Source organism: Crocodylus porosus, unplaced genomic scaffold (genome assembly GCF_001723895.1).
Source record: "Crocodylus porosus isolate Cpor-Errol unplaced genomic scaffold, CroPor_comp1, whole genome shotgun sequence".
Taxonomy (NCBI): Eukaryota; Metazoa; Chordata; order Crocodylia; family Crocodylidae; genus Crocodylus; species Crocodylus porosus.
In genome coordinates, this window is record NW_017728886.1 from 8,064,132 (window position 1) to 8,075,361 (window position 11,230).

At 41.4% G+C, this 11,230-nt stretch overlaps 1 protein-coding gene across 3 annotated transcripts in view; it reads left to right on the forward strand.

Moving 5' to 3' along the window:
* Nucleotides 1-11,230, forward strand: part of CTDSPL (CTD small phosphatase like) — a 113,260-nt gene that overhangs the window by 75,304 nt on the left and 26,726 nt on the right. For 2 of the 3 annotated variants that reach the window (XM_019529986.1, XM_019529994.1), the window contains one exon: nt 5,468-5,500. The exons of the other annotated variant lie outside the window; for it this stretch is intronic. In XM_019529986.1, coding sequence (XP_019385531.1) covers nt 5,468-5,500 — 33 coding nt within the window. The remainder of the gene's footprint in view (nt 1-5,467; nt 5,501-11,230) is intronic. 3 annotated transcript variants of the gene reach the window in all.

Genomic DNA, 11,230 nt, shown 5'->3' on the forward strand with positions numbered 1-11,230 from the left:
TCCCTTGCCATGGGCTATGAAGTTTTTACCAGGATGGTATCCCTGATGAGGAAGGACTGGCAGGCAGTGAATGTGCACCAACCAAATTTAACTTGTCATTATTAAAGACTGATGCATCCATTCTCTGTAAATACTGGGGACTTGGGATTCTAGTGGGGGAGATACTGTATCGGAAAGCATACATCCTTTTCTATTTAGGCTCTTCACAGGCAGCAGGGTGCATGCTGGCATTCTCACAGCCTCCATTTCGGCATAAAATATCTTGACTGGCATCAGACCAACAAAAAAACCACTGTTTTCTCTCCCGCCTGATGCTCCGTAAGTGTCCTTACACCAAGGTGGATTTGACTTAAATCGTGATTTAAATCAATTTGATTTAAATTGCTGGCCAGGAAGCCTCAGTTAAATCATTGTTTTCTACAGAAAGTGCATTCTTGTTTGATACCCTTTATTCATTTAATTTTCTTGAAACTTTGCACTTTTAGAGAAAGGTGTTAGGCTTGACTGTGTGCACACAAACTTGCAGAGTGGCAATAGGGCTGATGGGTGGGCAGTCAGGCGTGTTATCTCTCATCTCCGTATACTGCTGTTAACAAGGATGTTATCTCTGGAGATGACAAACTCTCCCTGTGCCTTAAGAAGGGTGTTTGTGTCTGAAAGCTTGCAAAGAACAGTTTTTCCAACTATTTAGTTGGTCTAATAAAAAATATTACATCTTCTCAAAGAACCTTGTCTGCCTATGAGCTCTGGAGAGACAAATTCTCATTTTGAGAACTGAAACTAAGCATTACAGAGATGCTTAATGGCTTCACGTAGACTGAGCACCGAGTCCCATTGGGAACAGTGGTTTTCTTCAGTCTTTACTAATCTTTAAGGAGGCTCTGGGAACCCCATAAGATTGGCCCCCTAATATAGTCCATGACCTGTTATGACCTATTTATAAAACTTCTAAAAAGGTTACATGAATATATTGTCTCGAATAGTATATGATTACAAGTTATAATCCTTATTCCATGATGATATCTTTGAGCTTTGACATATCTTAAATTAAAACTATCTTTTGTATGTTTGTTTTTTTAAAAGCATCTTAACAAAAAACAATATGATTAAAAAATCTGATTTAAATTTTTTAAAATGACTTTTAATAAATGATTTTTATCTACCCTGGCTTACATGCTGTCAAAGCAACGCTGATATGGTGGACAGTCCATTGTCCATTTCAACCTAAAAATTATAGGGCTGAAGGGTTTCTTCGGCAGGGGGCAAAGTTCCTTTTCAGCAGCATCTGGGACTTTAGTCCTTGCAATCAGGTGTTCAAACAAATTAGTTCTCAGCTACCTTAGTGACACAATTTGAAACTGGAAGTTTAGGAATAGCTTTAACCAGTTCCCAGTCTCAGCAGCTTATAAAAGGTCACAACATGAATGAAATTTGCCTTCACCTGCTTCTAATTGGAGCACTGTAGCCTGCTTTCCCTCCATGTTTCTAGCTCCAGGGAATCATTATGAGCAAAGCAGAACCTTCCTGCAACAACTGCATTTTTGAAGGAGGCCTGTCTTGAAGATATTCGCATTGTACTGTCTACAGACGATTCTTAGTTTTTACAAAAGCATAGTAACCTCTTGCTTTCCTAATGTTAGTGGTTACCATTCTGATTTTACATAAACTCCCAGGGCCACTCCCCAGGATCTTTGTAGCAATAATGTTGCATTTTAAGGAAGAAGGCATTCATATCCCATACCGTGTGTGTGTGCGCGCGCGCGCTCATATACTCATTCTGTACAGAAAGAAAGTTGAACTGGATACACAGTCATACAGCTCCTGCAGTATATTGAATTCAGGAGAGACGTACCATGCCAGGGGATTTGGGAAATATCTGTGCTTAGCCCAGGTCTGTATTGGGTGCACAGCCTCCCTTCAGAAGATTAACATAATGGCAGACAAGTGGTGTCATAAACAGAAGCCTGCTTATTGTTGGAGCCTGCTGGGAAATCAAATGAGATCTTATACAGAAGCATGTTTTAGTGATCCAGAGTTCAAATAATGTGTATCAAATAAAGGTAGGTATTCCCTTGCGTCCCATCCCGTTTGATTTATTCGCAGATTATCTATATCCATACCTGGTGAATCTCTCTTTTTAAGGGGCTAATTCCACTCTGGTTCAAGGGATGGATGTCAGAAAGAAAGCAAGTGAAGCATCCATCGGTTGAAGTCTAATGAAGGTCTCAAAGTATTGGTATTTTAATGGATAACAGGGTTGCTTTGGTCATGACCATTAACATATCCAGTGCAGTAGGGCTGGAGTGGCGGTATAGCTGTAGCGATTCAGGGAATATGAGTGAATCAAGGGATTTCTGGTGATATCATTTATTGGAGTAATTGTATAGCTGGGAGATACGTTAGAGAAGCTTTTGGGCAGCAATTGTCCTTCCATGGATCAGGGAGAGAAGGAAATATCTACAGTACTAACATAAATAACGTAAGATCTAAAAGTCCCTGATTCAACCCTGGGTTTCAGCAGGTACTTTTTAAACCTGGGGAGACATGTCCGATTCCAGTCCTTGGAGATGTACCTGCTTCTTTCCTCGACCTGAAGAAGGGCATCTTGTGCCCAAAAACTTCTCTAACATCTCGTCCAACTATATTCTTGGTCCAATAAAAGATTTTATCAAGAAAGAAAGAAAACCCTTAATTTTCAACTGTCCAGTAGCATTATTGGGATAATCAGGGAAAAATGTCAGGCAATCCCAACCAAGCTAAAGCATCCTTTCCTTTCTTTCTGTATACTGCCTACAAAGAGTGATATCACAACACTGACTCTGCATGGCAGGAGCATGGGTGGTAGGAGTGGTTCCAGCAGTCCAAAATATCTTGCTCTTCAGTAACCAAAGCCTGTAGTTTGGTGATCAGTCTCTTTGCAAACAGTTAATGAAGTGCCTTTTGGCATGCTTCTGCACAGAAGTAACTGGGATGTGAGCTGGTAAATGGCATTTTTTATAAAGCTAGACAAAGGTCCCGGCTATGTGTCTTTATTATTGCTTCACAGAACTATCTAAAATCTAGGAATGAAAGAGTAGCAGTTTGTGTGCCTTTATTCCCAATGATGGTTTGAGTCTCTAGTTTGATTAACTTTGCATTGGATGCATCTGCTAAAGTAGGTCTGCTACTGCAATCCCACACTGAGGACCAGACAGGTATAAAATAAATATTTGGTGAAATGACAACTGTCCTCATGGACCCCAAAAAGTCAACAGGTGGAATATATTCTATTGGCAAAGTCCAACAGTATAACATATATCAGTGGCTTTATTGTTGGTCCCTATGAATTTCCAAGCAAAAAAGGCATGTTTTTCCAATTCAGTTTTTTTGGTATGTTCAGTAAAATGTAGCTAGTTCCATATGTATCCCAACACTAAATGCTTCCTTGAGGTGTTGGTATTATATTCCAAATCTGCAAAGTCATATTGCACAACCCAGGAACCATATTCATGTAGCAGTACCCAACACTAGGACTCACCATAGTGATACAAAAATTTGGGGTGAGGTGAGCATGTTAGGGAGGGAAAGACTGCAGCAAGACCTGGATAGGTTACAGGGGTGAGCTAGCAAAAACAGGATGCGCTTCAACACTGACAAGTGCAGGGTGCTGCACTTGGGCAGTAGTCACCAGCAGCACACTTATAAGATGGGAAACTCCCTTTTTGAGAGCACAGAGGCAGAAAGGGATCTTGGAGTCATTATTGATGAACAAGATGAACATGGGCCGACAATGCGAGGTCGCGGTTGGCAGGGCTAACCGGACCTTGTCGTGCATCCACAGGTGCATCTCGAGCAGGTCCAGGGAGGTGATCCTCCCCCTCTGTGACACTGGTCAGGCCACAGCCGAAGTACTGTGTCCAGTTCTGTGCGCCCCACGTCAGGAGGGATGTGGACAACATGGAGAGGGTCCAGAGGAGGCCACTTGCATGATCCGGGGACAACAGGGTAAACTGCAGTGAGAGACTGCGGGATCTGAACCTGTTCAGCCTTCACAAGAGAAGGCTGAGGGGGGACCTGGTGACAGTCTGTAAAGTCACTGGGGGGGACCAGAAGGGTTTGGGAGAGACTTTGTTTCCCCCAGTGCCCCCTGGCATGACAAGGAATAACGGCCACAAGTTGTTGGAGAGCAGGTTTAGATTAGACATCTGTAAGAACTACTTCACAGTCAGGGCAGCTAGGATCTGGAACCAACTTCCAAGGGAAGTAGTGCTGGCTCCTACCCTGGGGGTCTTTAAGAAGAGGCTTGATGCCTACCTGGCTGGAGTCATTTGAGCCCAGTTTTTTCTCCCGCCCAGGCGGAGGGTCCGACCCTACTTCTATGATTCTGTGATACTCTTCCCATCTTTTGGGTCCTTTTTTATTTGAAGCCTTCTCTGACAAGACCCAGTATTTTGAAGCCTGCCTATCTGCACTAAAAAATAAAACTGTTGACATAGCATTTCCTAAGTAAATTTTAAAAAATACACCAGCTCTTAAGAGAACCCCAGCCATCTATCTCCATCCAAAGTAACCATGGTTCTTGTGTTGGTCTATCTGCTAGGTGGACATCAGTTCAGTACGTTCTGCATACTGGTCTTCTAGTTTTAGCTAATGCCATTTCCTTTCTTTCTTGGGGAAAAAAAAATGTGTGCTTTAATCCCCTGGGAAAGATGGAGAAAATATTTAGACGTACCATACGGTGTTTCAGATAGCCGTGTTTAAAGGAAGGTTCTACTTTCCACAGATGCATGGATCTGTGGACCTTGCTGCAACGAGTGGGGAAACTTAATTTGTGCTTACTTTAAACTTCCTGTCTTGGAGTAATGAGGTCCACAGATCCACCTCGCTCAAGAGACAGGCCAGTTCTCCAAAACAGAGATGGAGACTGACATCCAAGGGTTTGGGTTTCTTGTTGGGTGGAATTTACCATGCGGTGCAGTAGCGGAAATTGCTTTGCCTTGAGGTTTATTTAGCACGTCTTGTAAATTGGGGAGAATAGATTTTGAATTGTCCTAGTTGTGGAAGTTGTCAGAGTTAGGCACTCTGCCGCTCTTAGTAACTGACAGGTCAGGTTTTGCCCCAAGCTAGAAGCAGGCCAACAGTATGCTTTGCAACAGGTCTTCAGACCTTACTCCTCAAATGAAATAATGTTAAAGCAAGCACAGATTAATATTACTTTAATCACCTCTTATGAATCAGCCTTGGGTTTTTATCAGTTTTGGTTTCCTAAAATCTATTAATACTACATTGTACTAACCAATCATTTTAAGCAACTAAAAAGTAATACCCCAGTTTTTTGTTTTTCCTCTTGATTTCTTATATATTTTGAGCTTTTTTTTTTTTTTGTTAAAATGTTTAAGTACTTAAACTTAATGTTTGAAACCTTTTCTGTTTCACCCTTTTAAAAGCCATTACCCTCACAATATTTTTTTTTTTTTTTTTTCCCCAGGGTGACCAGATGCAGGTCATTCCAATCCCAAGTGTATGTATTTTTTATCCCTTTTATTTTAATAATTTTCATAATTTTCTTTGCTTTGGTTTATTTTATGTTGGAGTTGAATGCGTTTATTTTATGTTGCATGTAATATGAAACTTATTTTTAATTTTCAAAGTTGTGTAATGCTATGAAATGATTTATCTTAACAGTGTACATGAAATATAGAGACAAAACTAGTTACAAAGAAGAGGACAAGTCTAGATTCATGAAGTTCTCATTTCTGTCTATCCTTTGTTTTTAAGTTGTAGTTGAATTTTGAAAACTTAGAGTGCTCAAAAGCAAAAATCAAACTGAGGTTACTTAATTGTCAAAAATGCAGGAGGATTGAGATAAATTTCCCCTAGTTTCCACCTGTGAAGAAAGGCATTAATTTTCCTAGAACGTCCGCTTCAAGAGTATTACACAACTGTAGTAAGATCCTTGGTGTTGTAGTAAGATGGTGCTTTTATTATAAACCATGGTTTTAAGTCTTAGTTTTTCTTCTGTTTATCTAACTGGTTTAATTAGAATGCAGGTTGTTAGCAGGGAGTTCTTATTTCAAAACCAAATAAAAACATTGTACATGTTTTGAGCTAGAGATTTTACCTTTTTGGACTTGAGACTTTGCTTAAGAATTATCAGGGGTCTTTCACTGTGTGCTTTTTTAATGTTTGTTTTTAATTTGGAGGACTTTTCAGTACTGTGTATATCATTACTGCTTCACCATTTACAATAGCTCATTGAGACTTAGTGCCATTGCAAAGCTCTCAAGACAGTGTCAATGCAAGTCTTAAAAGATGCTCATCCCTCTTCGGTGGTATTTTGTATCTGTTTTAAAGGTCTGAAAACTGCCCCTTGGGTTCCCTATTTTTTTTTACACCAAAGTTTCTCAAGGTGCAACATTGCAGCCAGTATCTCTCTTTTTTTTTTTTTAAATTGCTGCTGCTACTGGATGGTATCAGGTGATTAGTAGTCAGCCATTTAAGCTTCCTCTTTCCATCACCAACTTTTCTTGGAGCTGAAAACTATTGGAAATTTATACTAGCTCCAGGATTGTTACTTTCCATACAGTAGTCCTGGACCAGCGCCAAAACAGCATTACACTGAAGGGCCAATGATCAGTTTTAAAGTTTGGCATCTCCCAAATCATCAGAGCCAGAAGCAAACTGTATACATTATGGGGCACCTGGGAATATCCTCTTTCATTGGTATATTATGTTTGTGTCTAGATTTACTGTCCTCTCTTCTCATTCCTTCCAACTTTTTTAACCTGGTAGTTTTAAACATCAGCTCTGCAAAGAAAAACTAGACCTAGAAACAAACGCTGCAGTTGTCTTCCTATATGAAAAGCCATGGAACCCAAGCTTGAAATGAAAGATAGCTTTAAAATTTAAGAGATGAAAATACAATAACATGTAGGCACAAGGATGCAGACATCAAACTCAAAATATAACACTTGGCTATTAACTTATGTAGTACACATGCCAAATATAAGCTTTTTAACAAACGCATAATTAGACTACTTTTCCAAAATGCTGGATTTAATAGAGACGTATGAAACAGGGCACTTTGAGTGAGTAGTCTAATACTCTTGGATTTGCCTATTAAGAAATATTTCATAAATCCACAAAAATGTTACGTAAATCACAGCTATCTTATCAAATTTGGGGGATTTAGCAAAATGTAATGATCAAGTTTTGGTGCAGGTGTTGGGTGGTACTTGATGGATGGGGCTCAGTGAGTTGGGAACCTTGTTGGTCATGTGCATGGCCTAATGTCTCCTGCAATGCATCTGCATGCTTCTCAGAAGAGAATGTCTTAATTGACTTTAATGTACATTCATTAATGAAGCACAAATGAGTTCATCTTCACAATAGTCCAGTGAGGCAGGAAAGTGTCAGTTTGTGAATATGTCACTACAGCCTGAATTGTAATGTCTTCACACACAAGGGCAGGGGTTAAGTTTTATAAGAAACCTTAATTTTTGAGAGTTCCTATATATAACTTAGACCTCCACTGCCAGTATACCTATAAGTTAATCAGTCATATAAGGTAATTCATATTTTCATTTTAGAAATCAGATTTTAATGAATTGGTTTTGATAGTTCAGTGACTATCTACTAAAGCAAACTGTTTTTGTGGGTGGGTAGGTGGGTGGAGGTTTTTTTTAATCTCTTCTGAAGACCAGATTGGGTTATGTAGAACTTGCAGGTGCAGTGGAGTCCTGGGAAGCCTGGTATCAGGGCTAACAGTGGCAGGGAACCTGCAGTCCAGAATGGCCTTATTTCCTGGATTTCTTTCATTTTAAGCAGGAGAGCTGGACTCTTTCTCTCTGTGGGCCAGATGAGTGAGGCAGGGCTAATCCACAGGCTGGATTTGAGCCCTGTGCACCAGGATCAAGCACTGGAGCCTAGCACCGCCCCTTCCCTGCCCTGAGCACTGCAGAGAAACTCTAGGGCCCTGCATTGCCCCCTCCAGCCCCCATGTGTCAGGACTGAGCCCCGAGGGCTTGGCACTGTCCCTGCCTCCCAGGTATTGTGCCCCGGGGACCTGGCACTGCCCCTTCTGCCCCAGCATGCTGGGATTGGGCCCTGGGGGCATTGCCAGCCCCTCCCACAGGGTGTTATTCCCTAGGGGCCTGACACCACCTCAGTGCACAGGGATTGGAGCCTGGCACCACTGCCACCTTGCCCTCCATGCTGGGCTGAGGCACTGAGCTCATAGAACCATAGAAAATGAGGGTTGGGAGGGACCTCAGGAGGTCACATCTAGTCCAGCCCCCTGCTCAAAGCAGGACCGTCCCCAACTAGATCATCCCAGCCAGAGGTCCAGAAATTTGGTAAGGAGTTATGCCACCACTCTCCCACAGCCAAATTTCCAGATGCATGGGCAGCCCAGAGGGCCTGGGCCTGTGGGCTATATCTCACCTGTGGGCTGGAGATTGAGCACCCCTCTTCTAATGTATTACTTCCTAAATAGTAAAACATAACCATAGTGATTTATTTTTTTAATGAAAGCACTGACAAATTGGAAGTGCTGGCTGTATGGCTGCTATAGAAGTCACAATATTGTATCTTTCTACCTAGAAAAAATGTCCCTCCTCTTCATCCCTCGATGCCCCCCTTCCCCCTGAGAAAATGGTTAGGCTTGTTAATGTGTTTATTCCAATTGATCACCTACATTTGAACAGAAATTGGTTTTGCTGGCAGGCAAGTAAATACAGAATTTAAATTGGAATTTTTTTTACATCTTATTTGTTTTTGGGGGGGAACTGCTCAAAGAGAGACTGCTCACCATGCTGCCTCTGTGCATGACCAAGAAGTAAAGTGCAGGGAACATGAAGAGGAAAGCAACACATGTTGCACTGTACAGCAGACAGGATGTGAAGTGTAGTGAAAGACCCCTTTAACCTTGATGTTTTCTGGGGGTTTAGAGTTTATTTTATATAGTGAATTCTTGAAGATTTGGTGTTTGCCAGTTGTTTATACTTCAGATAGAAAACAGGATTTCCTGCTTGCTGTAACAGAGAATGCAGTATTTCTTCAACTGACTTGAAACACGTGGGCAGTAGTTGCTTCTAGTAGTTGCTTCTAGAAAACAATTACGCCAGCCAGCAATCGGGAAACCCACACAGGATACTAAAGCCCTGACTGCTGACTAGTTCAGCAGTCTAAAAATCTACAGTACCTGCAGTAACCTGTATCTACAGTAAATGTGGATCTTTGGTAACACAACTGACTCATTTGAGTATTTATGTTTCTTGTCACTTAAAACGTCTGATCCACAGTTTCCGCATGGTGGTATCTGAGATATCATAATTGTTTTTTTCTACTCAGTTCTGAAGAAATAGCACAGTAGTTCAGATTCTGCTGTTTAGTGAGTAAATTGCTGTGTAATGTACTCTATTTACTAAAATGTTTATGAAAATTTAGTTAAACTGGGAAGGAACATGAGATCTTAAAATATTTAATATCTCGATTTTTATCTTCATTGTAGGATAACGTGGATAGAAATCTATTAATCATGAACCTTCCTGAATATTTCTCCTGCTCTTTTATTCAATCTATTATGAATAGATTTTAACTTTTGATAGTGCATAAATTTTTTTTTTTCCTTTCTGATCCTTGATTTTAACTTTGCTACATTTAATGTGAAAATGACTCCTATTAGAAGACTTGGGTGTCTGTGTAAATGAGTTACGGCTGCATATGAGTATCCTTTATGTTCCTTAAATCACATCCTTACATTTTATTCCCAATCAAGAGATTGACTTCATGCAGAAATTGTGAAGCCTTATCTTTTTCATTCATGTTTCAACCCAGCCCTTTAGTGCTGGAGGAATAAAAAGTCTTCCTTCATGTGCTGTCTCACAACACAGAAATAGAATTCAATATGGAGAACAAATGAATTGAGAACCAGAGTACTTCCTTTATTTCTTCTAATCCCCAGACATGCAAATTATTGACAGAATTTAGTGTGTAGCTTTGGTCATTAAAGGCTTTTTGCTTTTAATGCATGATGAGATTTAAATCAAATATAGCTAGAAGTCAGGTGACTGTTCCACTGACTCATAATGAAGGCGGGTAAAATTTATGCTGTGATTTTTTTTGTGGCTCTTGAAGATGAAGGAAAAATACTGTGTAGAGGGAGTATGTTAGACTATAAGAACAATGAGAGTGCATAGTAAAGACAGGCTTGAACCCCTCATCGGAGCCTGACTCTGGAGAACAGAGCTCCAAATTAGTGAAAAGGGGAGCCCAATATTTGGTGGCCAGGGGGACTGGTCATTGGTCACAAGCTGTCTCTGGCAGGGCACAGAACCTGTCTTTGCCAGCTGTAAAATGAGAAAAGAAAACTTTTTCCTTACTCTGCCTTGTCTGTTGAGATCAATGATTCTTAGCCTTTTTTGGTTTTGAGGCATCCTATTTAACTTTTTTCTGAATTCAGCATGAGCTGAGAACCACTGCTGTATTGCCTGGGGTTATTTCTGTGGTCCTTGACCCAGATGCTGTTGCTGCCACTGCCACCAAGTGGATCTGCTCTGTGAGCTTCATGCAAAACTAGATCTGGAAGCCAGATCACCCACCCCTGCCTCAGCCCTTCCTGCTCCAACCCTGTGTGTTCCTCCCAGAAATAGGTGCTTGGGCTGACTCCACCGAGTAGTGAGACTGCAGCCTGGAGATTTATCTGTTTCCTGTGTTTCTCCGAGTTGTCGCCACCACCAGGTAGAACTGTTCTGCCTGTCTGTTTCCAGAAGGCACATGCAGGGCTGGACCAGGAAGGGGTGCAGCAAGAGCAGATGCTCCGGCCTGCCTTAGGTTTGCCCAGTAAGGTTTTTTAGTGTATCGTTATGCTTGTCAGGTAAACTTAATGCAGGTAGGAGTCCCTTAGTCACAAACTCCCTGTGTTTAACAGATGGACCTTATGCTGGCAGGAGTGTCTGCTCTTGCCACAGCTACTTTCGGATCTGGCTCCATTCGAGGCACTTAGGGTAGTGTTACCTGGCTGTGAACATCCCCCTGAAAGTGTCTCGTGGCACCCTGGTTGTGAATCACTCATTTACATTGTGTTTTTTGGTAAGAGGTAGGGTCCAGATCCAGAAAAATATGCAGGTGCCAAACTTTCATTTAATCTTTTTCAGGGGTACCAAAATATCTTTCTGGTATCGCATGATCAGGGGGCAGCAGGGCAGGCCCTACGAGGAGAGGCGACGGGACCTGAACCTGTTCAGCCTCC